Below are 25,760 nucleotides of genomic sequence, written 5' to 3'. Positions count from 1 at the left end.
ACAATCACACAAGCAATAGAGACTTTTAGCGTGTCCGGTGTTCGGGCAAGCGCGGGCGGTTTTCCGGTTTAGCGGGGGCGCCAACGTGAGCGGCCAGATTGGTGGCGCCAGCTGGTGGCGCAAAGCTCAACCACACAAACACAGAGCTAATTACTATATTCTGCTTAGCTGCTGGCGTAAATTTTCGACAGTGGCGTAATCGTGTTCACAATTACGCCGCTGCCAAAAATTTGCACGGGTGGCGAAGCAGGATATGGTGAGTTACTGCAGTTTAAACTATGCGTTTGTCTGGTTGAGCTCTACAACACCAGGCGGCTTCACCACTCACGTTTACGCCCCGACCATCCGGTAATCCGCCCAAACCGCTCCCGTTTAGCGGAATAGCGTACAAGCTAAAAGTCTCTAATGTCGAACAACGCTCGGTCCAAGAACGATCACGCCGAGGACGAACAAGCACGCCATGGCGTCGCTCGGCGCCAGCATCGCGCCTTCTCGAAAATCCCTAAACGATGCAGTCCCTAGGCACCTAGGATCAGGTCACGTGAGGGATTTTTGTACGACATATACACGCACGCGTTCGCGCCAAGTGATATTGTGTGGTCGCCACATAGGGTTAGTAGAACAACTCTAGAGGAAAAGCTGGGCCGGAAAAGTGGGAACCTCTAGGGCGCCGCCCTTTTGCTACTGGTCAATGCGGCCAGCGCAATTACTATTGAAAGGGCTGAAGACAAGTACAGGTCACCTTATGCTTTGTCATCTAAAAACGCATACCTGATGCCTTTATGAAGGTGGTATGTTAATATTAAGTTTACAGAAAGCAATCGCTAAGTCCGCGACTTATGTAAATCACGATGTACGCATTCATGCAATAAAGGATGACGCGAATTTCGGTTTCGAATCCGTTTTTTGGATCGTAGTAGTTTCGTACAGTTTAGGTTTGACATGCGATCGCGCGTCGACATCGGACGCTATGGCACACTCGTGCCTTATGTGCCACCGAAGCCCCGAAGTGCTCTGGCATATACCTTCACATGTAAGTAAACGAATGTATCTCCTTGTTGAGAATATCACGCGAGTAGGCAGCTCTTGTGGTGCATCACAATCGTTTTAGAAGCGTCACAGTAGAGCATTTTCCTACATGCTGAGCGGTGTTTTTATTTGCAGGTTTCCCTTCAGTAGGAAATTGCTGGACAGGCGGACCAGCGCACCGGAATTGTACTGGCGAAGCCACCAGCATCTCGAAAAATATGTTTAATTGTTGCACTTTAAACAATCATGCTTCTGCAAAGGGCACAGCAAAAAAACAGCCTGATGCCGAGTATTTCTGTGCCACGAAGTAATCGAGATGCGAGTGCCTAATGCGGACGAAATCGATTGCATCGAGACTTAGAACGACAGAAAGCTGAGCTAGTTGGTAATGATTCATTATACAAAACAGAGGTGAAGCATGCAGGTAGGACACAAGAGTAGAGAAGTGGGCGGCGCTCGTGTTGTTTGCTTGTAAATACTCTACTCTTGTGTCCTGTCTGCACGCCTCACCTCCGTTTTGCATAACGAGTGCATCAATCCACATATTAATAGCTTAGGCGTTTTATTAACTGTGCAATATTTTCAACACTTCCTTGCATGCCATTCATGTGGAATATCTTTGTGCAGCTAATCTATTTGTATGATCGACTCCGGGCCTGTGGGACCGTTCACTTGCACTTGATGCTGAGTCTTTTACATGTATCCATAGACTGCAGATATGCACATCAGATCCCTGCGAGCATTTTCAAAATTCAATAATTTCAGACAGCAGGCACATATGCAATACTGACATAATCTCACATACCACTAAGCAGCTGGGACACATTTTTGTTGAGTATACTCGCAGGTAAAATAAGTAGATCATATGGACAGCTCCAGCTCATTTTGCTTAAACCAGTGTGCACAGGGGGTATGCAAAAATAACATTTTTCTCGCGCACCGATTATTCTGCTGTATAAGCAAGAAAACCCACCACGTTAGTTTAACATATGCTGTACATCACAATAATATGTGCTTTAATTTACGTAGTCAGATGACTTACTTTTATGGCTCATTCAGCCAAATCACATGCAAGCTGCATTCATCAATCTTCTATTGGATTTTGCAAATGTTTACTGAAGCATGTTCTCATGTTAAGCAGATATGCAATGGCAAGCCCGTCTGTGTGTTCCAAAGGTGAAATTTAAGTTCTAAATTAAAGGAGACATTTCTAGTCAGAGACAACAAGCAAAAATGGTGAATGCATGGTATCAGAAGCCCACGGTACAGAAATGATGAGAAGTGTTGAATGATTTAAGGAAAGAATGGTATTTGAAAATGCAAGACTCTCAAGTGGCGGTAAAGCAAGTCAATATAGGCAGAATACTCTGCAAAATTATGCGAGTGAGGGGATGTCAAACAATGGGTCAGGAAATGCGTTGTTTTTCCGCAAAACAAAAGCTGATTGCCATTACATAAGTCACTATAGCATCATGAGACTGCTGCTTGATAAATTCAGAATTAAACCAAAAAACAAGACACGCAAAAGTAAAAAAAAAAACAATTTAATGATGCTCTCTCCACACCGGGATAAATAAAAAGAAACGGATCACATCTAATGTGGACATATCAGACGCCTTGTGAAACACTAAAGGTAAAATTCAGTTTCAAGCTATATCACTTGCAGCATAGATGTCAGGGGCCTTGCACCAATAGTGATAGTTACCACAACATTTAGAAATTGAAAACATTCATGCAGACAAGGATGATGATTATATTTTTGGCTACCACTTCAAATGCCTCCACCAAGTGTTACAATGCTGCACGCAGCCATACTAAGGATCTCGCAGCAACACCTGCCGGTAAAAAGCAGAAGCAGTCAAAGTGATGGTGTGTACTGGACACTATGCTTGAAAACATTTAGGCAAGAAGAGTGCAAGAAGCAGACATAACTGCATTTATTTCCATAATTCCCCATTTTAATGGCCTTTTCTTTTTGCTTAGACAATGCCTACGTCTAGCCACAGCAGCTCCCTCATACAGACTCTGCAAGCCAAGAGACCGTGGAGGCAAATGCAGGTAAGAGGCAAGAAGCAATAACACTGGTATCGACATTCATCTAATTTCTTTCTTTTTCTTTTGTTTAGGCAGCCAGCACACCTCGAACAGCCACCTTGACTGCGGGTGTGTCATCCTAGTCGCCAAGGAAACATTTGAGGGAAAGCGACAGGCAATGTGAACAGCCACTTCTCCATGTAAACGATACTCTTACTCTCGGATGACTCCTACGCCTCGCCATGCCAGCACGCATGTGCACAAAGATGCCGCGGAGGCACGTGCAGGTCAGAGGCAAGCAGCAGTGGCACTGGTGTCGACATTCACCCAATTTCTTTTTCTTACACTGAGGCAGCCAGCACACCTCGAACAGCCACCTTGACTGCGGGTGTGTCAGTAGATTCCTGTTGTACATATGCTCATAATAAACGTCAGTAAACTTGAGCTTGATAATAAACTTGAAGGCAAATGGGACATTGATGCATTGTTCTTTTTAACATTTATTGTACACGTACAATATATGTTATACTTTGCAGTGCTACAGGGCATATTTTGAAGCTTTCCCCTATATTTTGCACCGTTAATTACGTATGTGTTGTGTGGCCCTCAATGCAGTTCATGTTGCAGCAGCTGCTTTGTCTGTGTATCGCACATTGGCTTAAGCTCGTGATATCCACATACTTCTCTTGCATATACAAAATAAAGTTCTATGTAGTCCTCAGTGTTACAACAAAAAATGAAAGTAAACAATCCGATGGTGGAATTGTGTTTATTCCCGTGATTCCTATGACAGTTACTGACAAGCTTACAACTTCAACTGGTCAATCCGTCCATAGCCTCCTCTATTTTTCAAAAATAAAGGAGGCTATGATTCGTCATGGCAAGCAATTGCATATATACATAAAAAAGGGGGTATGTGTGTGTGTTTGTAGTGAGGGGTATAGGATTAGGGCAGTACGAAAAAATGTACCGACACCGTCCTCTAGACCCATTCCGTTAAGGTACCTAACAAAGCGTATTATGCATAAAGTTCATACAACCAACTCTGATATTACTATGCACGCAGGCGACGCGAGCTACATTTGTCATGACGCATTCGCGACTGCACCGGATGCCCTCCATATTATTCTCGTTAATCGTGCTCACTGCACTGAGGCAAAAGAAAGATCATGGGCGCAGGTGCCTTTAAAGTATCTCGACCTTGCGAGGCACTGCTGCGCGTGCCAGGGCAGCTGTCCGTGCGAACACTCCCTGGCGCACACCTGCCTCGGCGGCTCCAACCTACGTACCGTTCTGCTTCGAGCTTTGATCCCCCCCCCCCCCCCCCCCTGTCCCTTAGGTGCCCTGGAGTTCCTGCGCCGCCGGCTTTATTATAATCTCAGGTGCTCTCCTGAGACTTCCGTTTGTCGGTGACATGTGCCCTACAGCTGGATCAGTACTTATAATAAATAAAAAAAACCCAATCTATCGTCGCGACGATAGATCGCGAAAGCGGCTTTTGCAACGTACCGCGCCCATGCGAAGAGAATTACGGAACGCCAACGAGGAATCTGACCACAGCTTCGAGCTCGTAAGCTCGTCGAGTGACACTCCTGCAACAGGCGTGACCGCATAAAACCGCATACCGCCCGACACTTCAACAGGATCATCCCTCGGTTGCATAACTGCCACCTGTACGGCCAACCCGCACCTGCACCGTCCCGCAACATATAATAAGGAACCAACTTATAAAGCCCAAACACACGGCTGCACGCACACATCCCGACAGTACAAGCGAGACGCCATGCTGCTACGCTGGTACTGTTGCCGGAATAAAACTGACTACTGTTACCAAGTCTAGCAAGCGTCTCAGGAGCTGGAAACCTCGGGGCGTAACAACATGGCGGCGCTCTTGCTGTTCCCGATTTCAATGCATGGGCCCTATGGGTCCTCTAGAGTCAGTATAGTAACTCTATGGTCGCCATCTCTCCGACAAGGCTACGTTCATTATGTGTACTAGGTGCGGAATAAAGTAATTCCCAGTACATAACATTGGCGACGAGGCGGATCACCCGTGGCAGGGAAGCCCAGATGTCATCGTGGACCATCCAGTGAGTCATGGCTGAGCGCCAGCTTGATTTTTCTGCACGTTTGGAGTTTACTGGCTCCAACTGGGCATCGTGGTTCGGCCGGCTACAATTTTTCTTCGAGCCCAACGTTGTGACTCACCCTATCAAGCAACAAGCACACTTGCTTACACTGTGCGATGCTCAAATTTACGACGTGGTTTGTACGCTGCTTCAACCGAAGACGCCTGATCAAGTGAGCTATGCCGAGATCGTGGCGGCACTTCAGGCACATTGCGACCTTCGTCCGTCCAATGTCTACAGTCGTGCGATGTTCCAAAGGCGAGATCAGCTCCCAGGCGAGTCGGTAAACGACTACGTTGCCGCTCTACGCAAGTTGGCTACGAGCTGCGATTTCGGCACGCTGCAGACGGCAACAACAGCTACGGCGACGCCAGCTGAGGCAACGGCATCACCAGCGCAGCAGGGAGCTACGGGCTGCATTCCAACGCTTCTTCCATTAGATGTGATGTTGCGCGATCGCTTCCTGTGTGGTCTCCGCGACCAGAATCTTCAACAGCGACTGTTTGCAGAGAAAGATCTGACTTTTTGCAAGGCTTATGATTTCGTTATTCGAGCTGAAAGCGCCGTCCAGCAGCAACGACAGATAAAAGCTGATCATGCGGAAGTCAGCAAGGCGGCAACGCGCGCCGGCGACAGCGCTTCGACCTCCAAGACGCATTCTCACCAACAAGGACAACGCTGCTGGCGTTGCGACGGTTCGCGCAGTCCAAAGAAGTGTAAGTTCAGCACAACTATTTGCAATTACTTCCGGAAACAAGGGCACATTGCCAAGGCTTGTATTTCCAGAAAGAAGGCTGAGAAAAAGACATACCAGCGTAGCATCTCCTTAGAAACTTCACGGGCTGCTGAAGTGACTAACGAAACCAAACATGAGGTTTCAACGTTGCATGACCTCTGTGCAGTAGCAGACGGATACAGCGCCCCGAAGTTTACTGTGACGCTCACAGTGCATGGCAAACCTGTGGCTCTTGAGGTCGACTCCGGTCCAGCGTGCACCATGGTTAGCAGATGCACATTTCAAACCCTATGGCATGCGAACCCACCCTCTCTGAGGTAGGACAAAATACATCTGCGCACCTGGTCAGGTCAGCAACTGCAGGTTGTCGGAACGGCGGCAGTAATTGTTCGCCACAAGAACGCAGCTTGCAAGCTACCACTTCTCATTGTCGAGGGCACTGGATGCAGCTTGTTGGGACGCAATTGATTTGACAGGCTGGGCATCGAGCTTCACGGCATTCACCAGGCAACGGAGGAAGACAGTTTGACCGAGCTGCTACAGAAGCATGAAGACATTTTTTTTTGAAGACATCACAGGACACACGGGTGCGCCAGTGAATTTGGAACTGAAGGAGGGGACAAGCCTCAAGCTTTAACGCGACAGCGTTAAGGAGCTCGTGTCGCAGAAAAGCCGGTGTCCTCGGCGTCGGTGTCGGCGGCGTTGGCCGTGAGTGACAAATCCTGGGAGGCACTAGATTAAAAAAAAGCACCTTGCAGGATGGGCTCGGTGGGAATCGAACCAGGGCCTCCGGAGTGTGAGACGGAGACGCTACCACTCAGCCACGAGTTCTTTTTTATTGTTATTACCGGCTTGGCAAAAGAAAATACAATGTGAGTATTACATGGTACATAGTCAATGCCGGATCAGTGTGGTGCGATAAGAACGATGTAGGCTAGTCACTTTGTCCAAAGCACTTAGCCAATCAGGAGGATCACTCTGTGCACAGAAAAATTCGCGTATATATAACACACTTTCAATGAAGTATTCATGTGCTGGGGCCTGAACAATGCGCTCATGTCTAATATCCATACGCGTTCGCCACACAATGTGCATGCACAGAAGCATTAACAGATTGACAGGCACTCTCTCTGGCTCCGCACATGGCAGGAAGCGTATCCCGAAAGCACTTAACGGCAATTCCTTTTTAAGGCTACGTTTTAGAATATCCCACAAAACACTGCGTCATGACAGTCCAAAAAGCTATGCCCAATCGTCTCCGGTTTCTTGCATATAAAGCAATTCACAGACCAAGGTACAAAAATGCCTTTGCTTTGCAGCCACGGTTTGACTGGGAGAGTGCCTGTATGTAGTTGGAAAAAGAAAGATTTAACAGAAGCTCTTACCGGCATTCGTTTAACTCTCTTAAGAACATCTCGTTCTGAACCTAAAACAAATACTGTACGATACAACGGTACAGGCAAGAATACATCAACAAGATCTTTGTACAACTTCTTACTACTAACAGCGGCCAGATATTCACTAGAAAATCTTGCTTTTAGTAATCGGAAAGACGTGTCCACTTCACGCAAAAAAGCACTTAGAGGCATTGGCCCCGTATACATGGGCGACACTACATAATCAGGCAATGAATCGCGCAATCTAGCTTGAATCATTGTTCTCAGAAAAGCATCCTTTTGATCACGCAAAAAAAGAAACCTGCTTACAATCTGTTTGAGGAACAAATGTGACAACCCCAGCCCCCCATTAAACGTTCTATGGAACAGATTACTACGACTTGTACGTTCCCATGTTGAGGCCCAAATAAACATCGCAAATACTCTATGCAGCTTTTGCACAGACATCCTCGTCAGACATAACGCTTGCATCACATAAAAGATCTTAGCAGCTAAAAACAAATTACACATGGTAGCTCTTGCAAACATAGAAAATTTATGCCCTCCCCCTTTGCCGATCTGGGTTTTCATTCCCACTACTTCGTTGTCCCAATATTCTTTGCTATCTCGACAATGTTCGAGGGGGACACCTAGGTAGGTGCCTGGAGTTACCGCCCATTGCATGTTACAAAAAGTCTCAGGCTTGTATTGCCAATTCCCATGCCAAAAACCAAGACACTTGTTACAGTTAATAGCACTTCCAGTTGCAGTACAAAATTTTACAGCCTATTGTACAACTGCTTTAACACTGTCATGGTCCGTACAAAAAACTGCTACATCAGCAGCATAAGCTAAAACTCGAACTTCAGTTTTATGAAAAGTGTAACCCCAGATGTTGGGGCTCTTAAGCAGCCGCAAACAAAAGGGCTCGAGGTAGAGAGCGAAAAGCAGGGGGGGATAAAGGTCACAGACGACTGCACAGGAATACCATCACTTAACTGCCTATTAATTATCAGCTTCGCTATACAACCATTGTACATCATTTTAACACCTTGTGTAATAACGGTTCCAACATGATATGGTTTAGGATCGAGAACAGAACTTCGTGTACGACTTTATCGAACGCCTTGTGCAGATCTAATTGCAACATGGCCACGCGCCCATACATTCCGTCACAGCATTAAGGACAGTTCTAGCTGTGTGAACATTGGTAAAGATTGACCTGCCTTTTATGCCGCATGTCTGATGTTGCCCTACAAGTGACTTAATAACACTTTGAAGGCGTAGAGCTAGAATCTTCATGAATATCTTATAGTCCACGTTTGTTAGACTGATGGGACGGTATGATTCAACAGACTGTAACTTAATGGGATCATTCGTTTTAGGAATTAGTACTACGTGGGACGCTCGGAAGGATGGAGGACTTGCATTCATTTCATAGAATTCGCTAATCAGCCTTTCAAGTGCGACTGCCATTTCTGTTCTAAAGGCTTTAAATAGAGATGCACCGAGACCGTCTGGCCCAGGCGACTTGTTTGAACTAAGCTCCAGAATCGCTGATTCAATTTCCTCAGCCGTAATACTGGCTTCTAGAGCGTGCACAAGGTCATCCTCCAATCTCGGCATCAGCGATAGGAATTCTGTTCTGAAGTAGTCAGTGTTCGGAGTATTAAGGCTGAATATATCTGTGTAATGTTCGACGAATGCCTGCTTGATTATTTCTCTTCAATTTGTGAGTTCGTTTTGATAGCATATTTCCGTTATTTCTTTTGACAGAGCGTGCCTTCTTTCATCACTGAGCGCGCGTTTGGTAGGCGTCTCTCCGGACCACAGTTTCTCGTTACGCGCCCTTATCACTGCGCCACGGTACATTTGTTCGTCTATTGCCTCGAGCTTAGTTTTAGTCTCTTTAATTTCTTTTGTGAACAATCCCGGTTCGTAGCACTCCGTACTTAACATAAAATCTAGGGCACTCTGCAGCTCTTTAACTCGTTGTTTTTCTTTTCGCCTAAGTGCACATGATCAATAGCGGCTATTTTAATATCACATTTGAACTGCTCCCATACTTGCATAAAACTTCCGGAGTTACTTCGCAGCATGTTAGCTATATAATCCTTGACTTTAGTCACGTACTCTTCATCTTCCAGTAATTTATCATTAAACTTCCACAAGTCCCAATTAAATTTTGCAGTATTCTCTTCGTACCGATTGTAACCATGACTAGGCAGTGATCACTAAAAGAGACATAGATCGTCTGGTAGTCAGAACATAACAGCGAACATTCGACAGGAACATATAAACGATATAATCTAGCATGACTGCCTCCCTGAAAGTGAGTGTACCTTGTCTGGCATTCATGCGTCGATATCAAGCCTACATCTTCAAGGTCGTGCTCACCTACAATTTCGGAAAGTAACTCGGCGCTCCGGTCTCGAAAGGAACGGTTTGTTGTCCTATCCTCTGGTCTACAGACGCAAATGAAATCACCAAGCAAGATCACCCGCCTTTTAGTAAGCAGGACAGGCTTTACCTGTCGGAAGAAACGCTCCCTTTCAGCAATTGCATTCGGAGCGTATACACACACAGCTCTCCAAGCCACTCCATCCGATTCAAAATCACACATTACAAGACGCCCACTTTCACAGGAGAACACAGTATCAACAGCCCCAATACCATTTCTGAAAAAAATAACGCATCCACCCGCTCTTCCAACAGCATGACATACGCAAACGCTGTATCTGCTACGATAGACCGCTACCATTCTGTCTGTTTGTTCTTCGTCTTCAATTTTAGTTTCCTGAACCGCAAGCCAATCTATTTTGTTTTCTAGCAGAAGGCGGTTCAGTTGCAGTTCCCTTCTACGCGCCGACAGTCCCCTTACATTAAGCGTAGCAACACGTAGGCTGGACGTGAGGTCGGTAGCCATCTAAGGAAAAGGGAGACGCCGATCAGTCTATTCACACGTCAAACAGGGTGAATCCATAACCGCTAAGGCGTTTGAGCTTAGCACTGACCCGATCAAAGACCGGGCTTCAACCGTTGTGGCAAAAGAAGCCTCCGCTAAGGCGGAGGGAGAGCAGACGCAGTACTGCGTTCCGGTGGCAATTTCGGTTTGGGCTTGAACGGTCCGCGGCGCGTTGAAGGTGCCTTCGGCGGAGGCTCCTCGCCGCGTTCACTGACCAATCTCGGTTCCTGATTATCCGAATCCTCATGAGCCCGCTTCACTGGTACACTTGACGCTGCGGGCATCTCGGTATCGGCGTCTTTCTGGTTGTCGCCGTGCTGCCGAGCCGTAACCAGGCTTACAGCAGTCACGCTATCCGCTTTTTCCGGAAGGAACGCTGGCTTTGATGCGACGGCCGGCTGGGTTTGGTCCTTACCGGCTTGGCTGGTATCTGCAAGGGGTGCGGGTGTGGTTTCCTTGGATGTTGACTCCTTCGTAGCATCATCTCCCCCACTTCCGCGGTTTGCTTCGACCGCGTCTGCTTCATCCATGATGTGCTCGGCCGCTTCATTACTTCGCGCCTGGCACGTAACATTAGCGTAGCTACGCACGCACTGGCTCTCATCGTGGCCGAAACGCCGGCATAGTCCGCAGCGTGGCACCCGACACTCACGGCGTATATGACCTTTTCCACGGCACCGAAGGTAGAGCGGAGCCCTACCAGGAACATGAACGAGAGCAACGTCCTCACCAACACGCAACTGATGGGGCAAGTCCTCGATGGTAACACCCGCTTTCAGTTTCAGTGTAACCGACCGTGTTGTTGAAGCCTCGTCGACGCAGCCTTTAACCTTCCATTTATCGCGGGTTATTTCGGTCACTTTTCCGAACGCTGCTAATGCCACTCGCACGTCGTCGTCTTGCACACCGTGGAGCAGCCAAAACAGCTTCAGCCTGACGCCTCGGTTGGTTGGGTCAATTACCGCGCAGCGGTGGTCTTTCACATTGAAAGCTTCGGCCTGCAGAATCTTTGCCTTCGCTCCTTCGCTGTTGAAAGTAACGGCCCACAGGTGGTTCATCTGATATGCCCCAAGGGCAACCACATCCGGCAGCAATGACAGACGCGCTAGGGCGTCGCGAAAATGCTCGACGCGATATGGCCTGGCGGTGACATCACCATGCAAAAATACTGTGTTCAAAACACTCGAACCTGATGGCAGATGCGGGACGACCATTTCATAATCCTGGGCAGGCATTTCAGTGCTCCTGATACCGCGACCCGGCTGGGCCGCTAAAGCCGCTCCTTGGGAGCCCATGAAGCACACGTCCGTCACGCTCGGTGGCCGGAAGTCGTTTCCACTCAGCCAAGAGTTCGATGCTTCGAAGCGGTACAAACGCGCCTGTAGTGAATGCGGTGTTGCCTTAGAAACGAGCCGTAGAAAGTTATACTGCGGTGTATATCGGTAATTATGAACGTGTAACTTACAGAAGGCGCAGTTACACGAGTAGCGAACTGCGTTTCCACTACATTTCTTCTGCGCTTTCCGCACACACAGAGCCATCTTGCGGCAAACACAGAAGACGCCTTCCTCTCCATGTACAGCGCTGCCCCGACAGGTGGCGCGCCACGCGCGCATTGGGGCCAGGCGGGGACCGGTGCGAGGCGCGTCGCGGCCCGGACTCCCTCTCCCCTGACGACGCTTCGCCGTGTTCTCCTATGGGTTGCAGAATCAAGCGTCCTTCCTTTCTATAGATCACTATCTGTCTATCTCTCTGCCCGTGCCGATCACGACGTTTGGCTGGCGTACATCGTTTCCCCCTGCGAGACACCGAGTTCTTTGGTTCATTCCGCTTGCTCAGGCGCATGTTTTGTTGCCGCGCCGAACGCTGCGTTGCTCGACGCTCACCGCGTGATTGGTGGGTGCAAAGTCCGATGCGGGGCACCTCGTAAATGATCGCTGCTGCCGTAGCGCATTGTCTTACACCCCTTGGCGGGTCGACGGGAACGCTGTCGCGTTCCACTCTTGAAGGCGAAGCTTAAGCGACCTCCAATTTTTTGAAGGCACGGCCTGTGCCCTTTGCCATGCGCGCATCAACAGAGGCACAGATTGACAAGTACGTAGAAGACGGTATTTGGGAGCCGGTCCAACACTGAGACTGGGCTACACCGCTGGTATGGGTGCGGAAAAAAGACGGAAGCTTGCGCGCCTGCGGTGACTACCACTGTACAGTGAATGAGGCGGCGAAAAAGGCTTCATACCCCCTGCCCACAAGAGAGGAAGTGTTTAGCTCTTTGAAAGGTGGCCGGGTTTTCAGCACATTGGACTTGGCTCAAGCTTACACTCAACTTCATGTGACTCCAGCGCAGCACAGATTCTCACAGTAAACACTACAAAAGGGATGTACAAGGTAAACAGGCTTCCATTTGGTGTTTCAGCCGCCCCAGCAATTTTCCAGCTGTTTATGGAGACCACCTCGAGCGGCTTGCAGGGAGTTTGAGTGTACCTGGACGCTATCATCGTGAGTGGAGCAACAGCAAAGAACACAAGGACCGCCTAGCGTCAGTTCTCCAGCGGCTGGCTCAGGCAAACCTACGATTGTGCAAATCGAAGTGTCAGTTTGTTGTGGCGGAGGTTGAATTCCTGGGTCACAAGATTGATGCAGCAGGGATTCACACATCTGAGGGAAAAGTGGAACCTATCTTGAAGGCACCAGCGCCCACAAGTAAGCAGATACTGCAGTCATTTTTTAGGCATGTTGGCCTTCTATGATCGCTTTCTGAAGCGCCGTGCTACAGTGGCAGCAACCCTGTATGAGCTTCTGGCAAAGGACAAGACTTGGAAGTGGGAGCAACGGCATCAAAAAGCGTTTGATGAGCTCAAACAGGGCTTGTCGAGGATTGTCCTGTCACACTATGACGAAAACAAGCCCCTCTTGATTTCAGGTGCCGTGTTTGCTCAGCGGGACAGCGAAGGCAGAGAGGCACCGATTGCGTTTGCATCCCGGACATTGGGTGCTGCTGAACGTAACTATGCACAATTTGACCGTGAAGGACTCGCTGTGGTTTTTGCAGCCACCCACTTCCACAAGTACATTGTCGGTGGAGAAGTCACGTTCGTGACTGACCATCAGCCGTTACTGGGGATTCTCGGACCATGGAAGCCGGTACCGGAAATGCTTTCGCCCCGAATGAAAAGGTGGTGCCTTAAACTTTCAGCATACAACTACAACCTCCTGTATCGTGCCGGTAGTCGTCATCAGAATGCAGATGCGCTGAGTAGACTGCCTCTGCCAGACCGCATTGAAGAGCCTAACCCACCTGCAGACGTGCTCATGTTCGAGGCGTTACAACGACCGCTGTTGCCAGCTGAGATTGTGGCCACATGAACGCAAGAGGATCCAATTCTAGCAGAGGTCTTTTCAGCAGTACAGAATGGCGCCGTGCAGCCTCTGCAGGGATAGTTTCACCCCATACCGCAGAAGAGCCACCGACCTTGCTATCCATCGGGGATGCATCAGCTGGGGCTCAAGATTTGTCATACCAGCAGGAGCACGAGAACAGGTCATTTCATTGGTTCACGTGGGCCATCATGAAATTGCAGCCATGAAAGTTTGTGCGCGCAGTTATCTTTGGTGGCGTGGCTTGGACACCAAGATCGAAACAACTGTCAAGTGATGCGGCCAGTATCAGCGCACCCAGAGCGATCCAAAAAAGGTTCCAGTTCCAAATTAGACGCAGCCAACGACACCATGGCACACATTGCATGTGGACTTCGCAGGTCCGGTAGAAGGAGATACCTTTTTGGTTGTCGACGCGTTCACAAAGTGGGTGGAGGTGCGACCAGTGAGCAGCCCGACGTCAACAGCAGTCATTAGTGTGCTGCGCTCTTTGTTCGCAGCATTTGGCGTACCACGCGAGGTTGTGTTGGACAATGGGGCTGCATTTGTGTCTTTCGAGATACAAGACTTCTATCAGAGAAATGGCATTCGAAGCTTAACGTCAGCCCCTCACTACCCTGCTACAAATGGACAAGCAGAACGTTATGTGGGAGAACTGAAGAGGGCACTGGCCAGAGAACCGTCCGTTTCGCTCAGTGTTCGCGTGTCACGTTTTCTGTTTCGGCAGCATACCACTGTGCATCAGTCAACCGGGCTAACACCGGCTAAAGCCATGTTAGGGCGGGATCTGCCAAACCAGTTGGACCTCGTCATTGCATCGGAAGGACAGGAGGCTGCACAACGTGACCTACCCAAGAGTCGTCGACTCATGCAAGGAGAAGCCGTATGGGTAAAACAATTCAGCAAGGGGCCAGACTGGACAGAAGGAACTCTGGTTAAGAGGATGAGCCACAGATCTTGGCTTGTGAAATGCGCAGGGAGAATTGTGAGACGCCATCTAAACCAGCTCAGGAAGCGCACCGCCGAAGCTGGACAGGAAAGCCTCAGCAATGCTCACGTGGGGCATGGACAGTAATCCAGCGGAAAGCACACCAGCTATGCCTTGTTCACGTCCACTCGAATCCGAATCGAGCATATCGAAACGACCAGCACGGATCAGACGGCAGCCTACTTGGTACAAGGCATCCTTCTAAGGGGGGAAAAGTGTTGTGTCCGTGATGAGTTCGGGTTTCGGTCTTCAGATGCGGACAGGTGCAGCCGCGTAGTGGGAGTGCCCGGAACTACACGTTAACGCTCCTTACAGTGTCGATGGGTGGCACCCCATCCCTGGCAAGCCCTGTTGTGGGACAGTCACGTGGACAGTGTGTTCGCGCCAAGTGATATTGTGTGGTCGCCATCTCTCCGACAAGGCTACGTTCATTATGTGTACTACGTGCGGAATAAAGTAATTCCCAGTACATAACAATGACCTCATATCATCGCTAGCGACCGGTGACACGCAATCAGCTGCCGTTTCGTAGCAACGCCATCGAGTTAGTGGAAGCGCGGCACCCTTTCCGCTCTGTTTCCGACAGTGGCTGCCGCGAATCGCCCCGGGTCTGGTTCGAGGCTATTTGCCACGCATTCGCGCGTTGCAGCTCATATTGCTCAAGATAGTACTTGTGCCCATCAGAACAAGTAACACTAAAAGACAACGATAGCGGCGAGCAGAGACGGTGATCGTCGCAAATCTGATCTGATTTCCCCTCGGAATGTGGAAACGATGTCATTTGTCTATCAGCCTTATCTCGAAGACGGGCAGCTAGTTGCTCAATTAACTGGCAGTGAATCAACTATTTTGTTATACATCGTCACGCCAGAGCTCGTCCGCGTTCTGAATATGATGATTAGCCGAGATAACTGCTTCCGCGAACCTTCTGTCGATTATTTTCTTGAAGGCTCTTCTTGTTTATTTGCGCATCCTTGTGGCGGCAGGCTTGCGTATACATCGGCGTTCCCTTTCACGGGTTTCCTATGAAATAAGATAGTGGCTTTTGGAGTTCACCACATTTTAGCTTGTAGCTTGTGTAGCCTCACACGTGTCAGCATCGTGTTGGTGTTGCCCTTCGAAAAAACTAAAACCGCGCGAAATTGAAAATTTCTTGTCAGGATGTGAGACCACCATGGTGACCTATTCAGCCACTGTCAGTTCATCATGCGCGTCTCTAAATAGGTCTTCTATGTGCATGAAGGTGTAGAGTCTGCGCAAGGCGCGAGCCAATCCCAGGCGTCCCCTCCCTCTGGTGGAGGAAAAGGGTTTGATCGCGTGTTCGCTCGCCTCGCGTCCGCCGTTCCCCGCCAGTTCAGGCCCGGCAGTCAGGTGGGCACGCCGTGGTTGGTTCGTTCTGCCTAAGAGCTGGTTACATTGAAGGAACGGGAGTGGGCCACGGATCCCGCGTTCGGCTGAAGTGCAGGTGGCATTTCATGAACGCTATCGAAAACTCGCTCGAGAAAGGGCTCGTTGTCGACGTGCCAACCTCGCCGTGAGGGAGTGCGAAGTCGAGGCGTTACGACAACGAAGAGCCACGAATCCAGAGCTTTACTCTCACCCCTCTTCACAGTAGTGGATGTGCGGCCAATTTTAAAATTTTAGTTTCAACATATATTATAAATTTTCGAAGCAGCGGTTGCTCAGAGGAATTAATGCCGATTTTCCATGTATTTAGATAAGGACCCTGAAGTTCGGGAGCCTTCGTAATTAATGTGGGTGAAACTTCCCTACCCTCCACGAGTTTTAGTAGTATTACATTACTTACGCGCTTACGCTAATAGTAATACCTCTTCTTAATTCAACCTATACAGTCATACGCTTTAGTATCAAGTGTAATACGCACTCATAAATCATTCTCATGTATGCCCCCACAAGACTCCATGTATACCATGGAGATGCATCGTGTAACGCCTTACAGACGGGCGGACATAGAGATATCCGAGAGATGTAGCACTAGAATGCTTATGCATTAAAAGCCTTGTCGAGTATTTAGAAGGAATGATCGATGAAAGCGATGCCGAGAGTACTTATGCGTGGATTGTCCTCGTTTTACCTCCAAATGACGTGTTCGAAAAGAACTTCTCTCTAGCCAGCGTCAACTACCTCTGGTTGTGCTATCGTCACTAAGTGAGAAGGTCTGTTGACATCATCACGCGCCTCCAAGGATTGAAACTTACACGAACATTATCGTTGATTGTGTCTGTAGTGCATGTTCTCGCCGAACCATCTGTAACAAAGATATAGACGCGACACGAAAATTGTATGGGAAAGTATGGGAGCACCAGGGATCATGCAAGAACAATCGGCGAGTCATGTATACATCCGACGTACGTGACCGCCAGATCAGATTTAGGTGATCGGCGAGTGTGCTCATTTCTCTGGGAAGAAGATATATCTGTATAAAGCACTGCTTTACTTAACGTGTATTGACACATTTCGTTTGCTTCGTTTACTGATGCACAGTAGCTTGCCTGACGTTGTTGTAACTAAGAAACATTCTGCTGATCCTAAACCTGTGTTCGATACGCCTTTTGAAAATCATGCATTTCGAGTTTTGCTATAAGCACATCCCTTAAATGATTTGGCGTTTCGTATCACAGGAGATATGTGTTCCACAGTTTTTTGTGCATTAGGAATAGTGAAACATTACCCGCCCTGTGATGACTCAGAAAATAAGGTTGATGCTATCGAATACGTAAATGTACAAACAAATAAATGACCATTCACACAACACTAGGAAGAAAATTCCTGGCGTCAGCTCTGGGTGGCACAACGTGTCCTCAAGAAAGCTCGACAGAGCACCCCGGCAGCATAAACGCCCCATACATGACGAGTTTTGCAATAGGGAGCGTTGATACACTGTATCAATATAGCAGTTGTGATCAACACCCTTTCGTAACTTCACTAAGTACGCGGAAAATCTCTGTCGTTTTGCCCCTCTGTCCGCGTCTAGCCTATTGCGAGCTAATTTCGATCACTTGGTAGTCCATGGTCCAATGGTGAGATTATCTTAGTAGTGTGATGGAGGGAGCAGTATTTTAAACTGACCACCAGAGCAAATTGGTTAACTGTGTATGTGGGACTCGTTACGTTAATCAAATAAATGCCAACTTAGGGTAATCCACACGTACTGCTTTTCAATATGTCTAGCTCAAGAAATGGCACAGTCCACTCTTGGGGATTAGCCATGAATCAGGAGGTGAAAGAACTGTTGTAATATTTGTTAGAGCGCTGCTCTTAGACATCCGTTGCTGCTTTGAGTGTCGGTGTGCCTTGCCGTTGTACCTCATAACCGAGCGAACGAGCACAGTGATATATCAAACCTCTTGTGTGTTGTAGCCGCTGACACTGGCAGCACGATTTCCCATCGACGGAGGACCGTTCTCGTTGATGGTGGAACGAAAGCGTGCGAATAAAAACGTAGTGCTGCGTAAGACGTGCTGTACTGCGACAATGGCTACGATATGGTGCCAGAGTATCACACATCGTCTTTATGGAAACAAAGCACTGCATGAGCGGAGATATGTCTGCGGCGGCTACTGTGAATTGCGCCCCCGCGTCACCCACGCGCTGGCTCTCCCGACCTCCCGATTATTGAGGCAGTGGCGCCAGACCTCTCATTTTGCAATGTACCGCATGAGACAAAGTCCGCGATGGCTACGCTACTAAAAGCGTTGTCTGCCTAATATAAACTGTGTACTTACATAATCAAAATAGAAAACATTTACGCACCAAAAGAACACACGTATAGAGCTGTTCTCAAATTTTGAAGTAGAGTGTAGCGTCATGTTGGTAAATTTTTTTAGCAAAGTAAGATGCATTAAAATAATTCTCTTGTGAATGAGACAAAGTTTCTACTTTTGCATATATGAATGGTGAAATATCTAACTATTACAGGAAAAACATGCGAACATAATAAGCATTACGAATTTTAGCATTTCGTTCTTTTTGTGTCACGCAGCAAGATGCAGAGAGCTTCAGTGACGTTTGCGTGGCTTGATCCTGTAGGGTGGCCCCAAACGAAAGAATTACAGGAAGAGTCAAATTCAAGCCGAGGTTGTGGAAGAGTTCTTGCAAAAATATTTTCCTTTGAATAATGAACCGGTGGCGTGCAAAAAAATTGTAGAGATTCACTCTCATTGCACAAAGGCCACAAATGATATAGCCAAACCACACCTGTGAAGATGAAAGTTCCGTGCGGGACTCAGCTCCGTAGTCTCCAGATTGTTACTTCAAGTTTCCTAGTTGAGCACCGATTGTTCTTACAAGAGGAATTGAGATGCCGGAAATCACATGTTGACAAAGAAGATATCGCGAAGGTACTTGCTGTACTATATTTTCCGAATGGCGCCGCAGAGATGAACGCTGACATAGGTATATAGGGATTTAGGAAAATTGTTTGACACTACTGCCAGTGCATTTGCATATTCATTTAAGGCTAGATTTTTATGGCGTGGCACCCACATTAAACTAACGAGGCGTAAATGTCTTGAGAGGATAGAATAGACAGTTTCTAGTGAATGTGACAATCTGGGCGTGCTTAGTGAACATTCGGCAGACATTCAGTTAAAATTATTGCTGATGATGGCAATCAAGGTAATTTTCGTAAAGCTAACTGCCAATAATTCCGCCTGAAATATAATCGTAAAGTCAGGTAGCCGAATGAAAAAAAACCAATTTAGAGATGATGATAGAATGCCCCCCACTTCACACAGAAGCATCAGTTGCTATCATGGCCTTTGTATTCAAGTGTTGTAATGTGGTCTTCCTAACTACTGTTCAGATATTTATAGGGCAAGCAGTGTTTATAAATATATCAAACTTAATTTCAGCGACTGGAACACACACTGGAACACGCATAGGTGAATTTTTAATGGAATCAGTAGTTTTTGTACAAAAACAATTGGAGGGCAACGTGAGCGACACCACTAATGGTTGAAAATAAGGCCGATTGAACAATGAAAACGTATTGAGACCTCCTATGTGGGTATGTATATATCTTTAGAAAGGTTTCTGGTTTCTATTGTTAGGATATGAACGGCATGACAAGAGAAGAGCGAGGAATGATTCTTGATATAATATTTCACTAGCATGAAATTAACAAGCCCTAGACGTAAAAGTAATGCCCCTCGTTTAAAAGAACCAGAGGCCGTGTTTTGTACGCAGATCCGCCAGAAAACAAAACGCTGCCGAACTCTAATAAGGGGTGAAGGTACATGCAATAGATCATAATGAGGGCACGCCGACGTAATCCTGACCAACTGCTGCTAAGTCTACGCAGCATTCCTATTGCGCATGCTTTCTTTGAGGTAACATGCTCTATATGGGAACTCCAATTAGGCTTTCGGTATACATTACACCAACATATTTAGGTGCATTCATTTGCGGGATACTCTTCTCGATAAAGAATTCAAATTTGCACAGCAAAGATTACGAAGAGAAATCACAATGGCGCTATTTCTTATATTAGTAGCGAGGTTAATGCCATCAAGCCACAATTTAAGGCTACTCATATAGGACTATACATTTTGATACAAAGGACGTAATCTACCGATGCAACAAAAAATGGGATGTGGTCTGCGTTTACATACACTTGCATATCCTGTTGAAAAGCTACAGTACTTAGTAAAACATTAAACAGCAATTGTGACATGACGGATCCTTGGGATAGGCCCCTTCACTGCTTAGACTTTAATGAAGACAATCTGGGTTGAGACAAGTGAAATACTCTGCTGTTTAAACATTTATAAACCCACGCGGCAAAATAATTTGGCGGTCTTGCTTTCTCAAGCTCGTTCATTAGGCTTACATGCTCTACAATATCATACGGTTTAGTGGTATCCAAAGTGACAAAGGCGGCGTGTTCTATCTGAAATCGAGCTAGTTCATACGACCTTGCAGGTCGACATGGACACAACAAATCGAGCACCCACCTCTAATGCCCAGTTGACATAGGCTTAAAATCATGTTCTGTGTCAGCCGGTTATCTATGCGGTCGCGTAAGATTCTTTAGATCAGTTTTACTAGGTTGTATGTAAGAGATATTGACCTAAAGCTAACATGTAACCAGCTCCTCCTTTTTTTATTAATATAGGGCGGGAAATCAGACATACTCCCCCGTAGCCATTGCCACAATAGAAACCCATACGGGTTCCTCGAAAGATAAGCCTCGCATATGGTAGAGCGGCTGCCCCAAAAGGCGGTGGTCCCGGGTTCGAGTCCCGGACCAGGACGAATTTTTCTTCAACTGCGAGGCTTATCTTTCGAGGAACCCGTATGGGTTTCCTTTGTAGCAATTTCTACGAACGGGTAAATGTCTGATTGTCCCTTTATTAATTTCTTCTGTCCACCTTGCTGGTTTCCGCAGAACTATTACGTCAAATCCTTTTTTCATAATTGGATTACTTAAAAAGAAACAAAATTCTGGTGAAACTGACGGATTTTCGCAGAATGGTTTACCATGGGAAGTAATGCCTCAGGCGATATCTTAAACAAAGATTTTCTTATTGTCATAGTAATGCCTTCGGGACTTGGCTCTGAATTAGGCAGCTGCGTTAATACATTATTTAGCTGCGAAACTGCAACTTACTCGAAGTCTTCACGATGAATAGGCGGCGTATAGTAACAGGGCAAAATTAAGTTATTGCAACATAATAGACCTTTAGAAATATCTTCCATTTATTTCGCCAATACTCAGAGTGGAGCTGGAACCACAGAGACTACGTTTATTTGTGTCGAACTACCTTTTATTTCTCAGAAATTGAAAGAGTGCTTTTCTGTTGATGCGTTTGAAAGAAAGCCGAAGTGCAAGCGATAAAAGATGTCTTTCGCATTTTCAACTCTTCTTTTAAATATTGTTGCCGCGAGCTTATAGCCACTGCAATGGCTAGGGCACTTATTATGAAGTAGTTTATGCAATGCTCCTTTTCTTATCCTGTAATTACACGAGAGCTCTGCGTTCCACCAAGGGTTAGATCTACTTTCAGTGGAATGCACAGTTAATTTAGACTTCTTTACAGAATCTTTTAAGACAGCCAATAAATTTATGGCTTTTTCTTCTATCCTATTGCTGATTAAAGCCATGTGTAAGGCAATTTTAAATTCGGGATCTCCGGGAACGGTCCACGTATGGGATGTTTTTTGCTTACCACGAAGACACGAAAATTTCCTTGGACAGTAGATGCATACAGCTTCACTGTCAAACCACACGACAGTGCACAGCCGATAAAAAACAGATATAGATTCTTGGAGGAGAAGCCCAGCAGCAGGACAAACCTAATTATACGCCGAGAGCGATGCGCGCGGCAGTGTGCCAGCACGACAGAGAACTTGGACCGCTTCTATGAAGCTTAATGTCCGCTACCGCGTGGCTCCGATAATCCGGCGCCATTGGTGTGCAGCGCGTAGCGTACAGGGCCTTGCGCGCACAGCGCGGTAGCATGTGGGTAGTCAGCTTCTTGCACGCGTCATTCCCCGCCACGCAAACGGTGCTCAAGTGCGGCGCTTATCTTCAGGCGCTACGCCGACTGGAGCTCCTTTTGCTTCTGCAAGCACGCACATTCGGTCAGCTCCAGCTCAAACAGGCTGCAGGCGGTAGCGTGTTTCCGTTATCACCTATTAAAAGTGTGCAGTAGGCCTTCAATGCCAACAGCCCACGATTCAAAAGATGCTTACTGCGGTAGTTCGGGCGGTGATAGGCGATAAGGCGAGCCCGTTGGCGGCTGCGTTCTTTGCCGACGTCGCCACAGGGGTGACTCTCCGCATGGCTGCCGTTGGCTGTTTTCGAGCAGACGCTCTTTCGACGCTAGCGCCAAGGTCCCCTTCAGTTACGGCCCTAACAGCAGGGCGATGCAGAAGCAAAATGGCGGCGCTCACGATTGTTTACGTTGTCATGGCAACAGGAACAGCAGCCGCGAGGCACCTCCTCTCCCAAATGTTTTTCCTTTTGCTTTTATTACGCCGACCCACTCCGCTTCATTTCCCCCTTTTCCCCATGCAGCGCGCCCGGCTTATTTCTTTTTTTTTTTACCAATACGCGGCGCGTTTCTTTTCAACATATGGCGCGCGCGCGCGCGCTACAGCGCACCATGCGCCAGCTCGCAAGCAATGCGCGCGCTACGCCATGTATTGGCATTGCTTGCAGGTGGCGGGTGGGGCGCCGTGGGCTATGCGTTGGCATGCAGGCAGTCTTGCCCATACCTATATTATGCCAGCATGTGCCGGGACATAAAAAAATTCCACTTCCAACACAACAGATCTTTGGTCTCGCTTTATTGACTTTGTTTCCGAAAACAAAGATTTTTCTTATAAGGTTGTGTGATACGGGCTCAAAAAAGGAGCAAAAGTGAAAGGTGCATGACATGTACCAGAGGTGTAAATACAAAAATTCCCTGACGGGGAAAAAACGAAAAAAGTGCTAGAAAACGCGAAGTCCGTTTCATGTAAACACACAAATAAAAAAACAAGATTTTTATATAATGCCCTCAAAACCAAAATGTAGACGAGCTTCTGATATATGCACTAAGATATTGCACAAAACTGGACGATGTGTATGACATAGTCATGACAACTATAGAAAAGGAAAACTCACTGGGAATGACAAAAACCATGTAACGCAAAATACCTAAGAAATAGAATAAAATGCTGACATTTATTAACAGCCATACCAAAAAAATTACTTACTTATAAACCTGTACGAAAGTATATGAAATGCGTGACATGTTCATTACTACTCAACAAAATGAAAAAGACAAGGCAGAACAAAAACAACACTGTACTAAAAACTGAAAAAAGCATTATCACAACATTTTGCACTTGGCCACAACTTGAGTAACGGTGGCGAGGGGCAACATAAGGTAGTCAGCTTTTGCAGCAGCACATAGAAAACATTCGCAGAAAGGCCTATTCCTCAATCAAAGACCAGGTAAAATGAGCCAACAACATACCCTTTCTTTCGCCCAGAATGCAATGCTTACCAGTAAAATTACGTCACTTAAGGCACGAACTCGTACCTATTGGGCACTCCTATGTGTAATAAACACGAACTGCAAAGATCCGCATTTTGCACACTTGCAAGAAAAAAAAGCATATAATGCCTACACATGAAGGTTCACGCGGTTTTCCAATCGGCGATTGCTGAAATAATACACAAACATGAACAGTAATTTTTCAGCTGTTAGTACGTTTGTAAAACGTGACGCACATAAAAAGCTCTGAGGGCGGAATGGAAAGATGGGCAAGTTACTGAAGTTGCAGAATTAGCCTTGGCACAGAAAAGCACAAGCAGTAGACCAGGTGACAATGAGGAGGAACATCTATTTGTAAGCTTTCTCTACCGGCAAGAGCGAAGTGTAGCACAATAAAGGCGCAGCGACATCCGGAGACTCATGAAGGACACACATGGACGGGGCCGTGTTCGTGTACATATGCCTTCTGATGTCCTTGAGTCTGCGCGCTCACGTGTTGTCTTTAGGCACCCGGAACAGCCTTGCAGGGCTTCTTTTGAGGTATTCGTGCACCACTGCATGAGCGGTGGGAGTCGTGAAACGGATGAAACATCGCGGAGCACAATCACACAGCTATTGAAAACCATGAAACACAATACTGCCCACGCCGGTCAAAAAACAGCAGCGCACGCTCCGGACGTCAGACTGTGGAGTTTTGCAAGACGCGTAGCGTCACCTGCCGTTGCGAAGACGCAGTAATTGAGTAGTGAGAAGCCCGGCTCCCTTGCTAAGTTGCCAATGCAGCTAGCGACTGCTAAACAACGATTTAACTAGATTTTGGTACATATTGCGAGTGTTTTGCGCATTTAACACCCAGACAGAGAGCTATGAATATCTACGCTAGTCGGACGCGCCGCCGAACTGCCATAAAGAGCTTGCTAGCTCACTCGTCAGACTGATGGCGGAAACGGGGGCAACCGCGATAGCTCCGCGCGCTACGAAGAAACGCCGCAATCGACGCTACTGTTGTGTTGAAAATTGCCATGAACGCGAAGAATGGAATAACAACGTTCAGTTTTGGCGATTTCCATCGCGATCGTATGAAGGGGAAAGGCGAGAGCGCTGGATACGGGCCGTTCAACCTGTTGGGTAATCGGATTACTTGCATTCCCCACAACACAGCGGCTCGCATGAGAAAGTGCGACAATGTTGCCCTTCTGTAGTTTTGTTGCGTAGCCCTGATGGAGGACCGTGGTGACCAAGCAAAAACTCAAGAATCTGCAGCTGCCACTTCGTTGGTAACAGAAAAAAACAACGTTGCGAACCATCCTGCTTATGTGCCATCGATATCTCCATCTTTTAACAGACGTCCGCCTCCGCTTCACTCAACAAGTGGAACGGAGAGATTTGGCAGGTCAACTTAAGCAAACTTTTTGGTTCGTTTATGAATTGAAAATCCTGTTCTAGAGCATCGTTGTATCGCGAGTTCATTCCTACTTTCGGTATTTTGTATGTCCTGCGCCGATACAACAAACACGCTTCCCAATGTGCTGAGCCTGCTCGACTGCGTTTTTCAAATGTGAGCAATAGAGTTGCTGTAGGAGCACTGGATGAGTAATTGCGAAGTAAAGCACGTATGCAAAAGAAAAAAGTCGCGTTTATTACCTTTATTTGTGCGCGCTTGTTGCTCGAAGGGCCTGCGGAAAGTTCAAATTAAGGTACTGAGCGATGCAGTAGCTCCTGCGAGAAAGAAAGATGCAGCCCGTAGACACTGTAGGAAGCTTACTTTCGTTATGATCGCACGCTGTTTGCTGCCTTGGAAAACGTTTTCTGTCTGCTGCCCTGGAAAAGGCTGTGAAGGAATTTACTCACTGTAAATAATTGCTAGACAAAACATTATGATAAAATACATAAAAATATAGGAGATACTTAAGTCTTGTGTTCAGGACATATTCAATATGAACCAACTTGAAATGCTTAGATGTTTATGCTGATATACCTACAGACAAACCTGATACTCTCTGTACTTGCTAGTTGCAGCACGCCGAAATAACACTTGAGACTTTATTTTATATTGTACACGTACTTCGCCCTGGTGAGCTTCATTTCCGAAGCGTGGATGGGCGGGAGAAGCTTTA

The 25,760-nt window shown here is 47.2% G+C and overlaps 1 protein-coding gene across 1 annotated transcript; it reads right to left on the bottom strand.

The window, feature by feature from the left end:
• Nucleotides 1-10,364: 10,364 nt before the first annotated feature.
• LOC126520410 (uncharacterized) lies at nucleotides 10,365-11,592 on the bottom strand. The gene has a single exon (XM_050169332.2). The coding sequence runs from the start codon at nucleotides 11,562-11,564 to the stop codon at nucleotides 10,365-10,367; it is 1,200 nt and encodes a 399-aa protein (XP_050025289.1). The 5' UTR covers nucleotides 11,565-11,592.
• Between the last annotated feature and the right edge of the window lie 14,168 nt (nucleotides 11,593-25,760).

The sequence above is a fragment of the Dermacentor andersoni genome, chromosome 9 (genome assembly GCF_023375885.2).
Source record: "Dermacentor andersoni chromosome 9, qqDerAnde1_hic_scaffold, whole genome shotgun sequence".
NCBI lineage: Eukaryota > Metazoa > Arthropoda > Arachnida > Ixodida > Ixodidae > Dermacentor > Dermacentor andersoni.
This window is presented reverse-complemented; position numbering and strand designations above follow the sequence as displayed.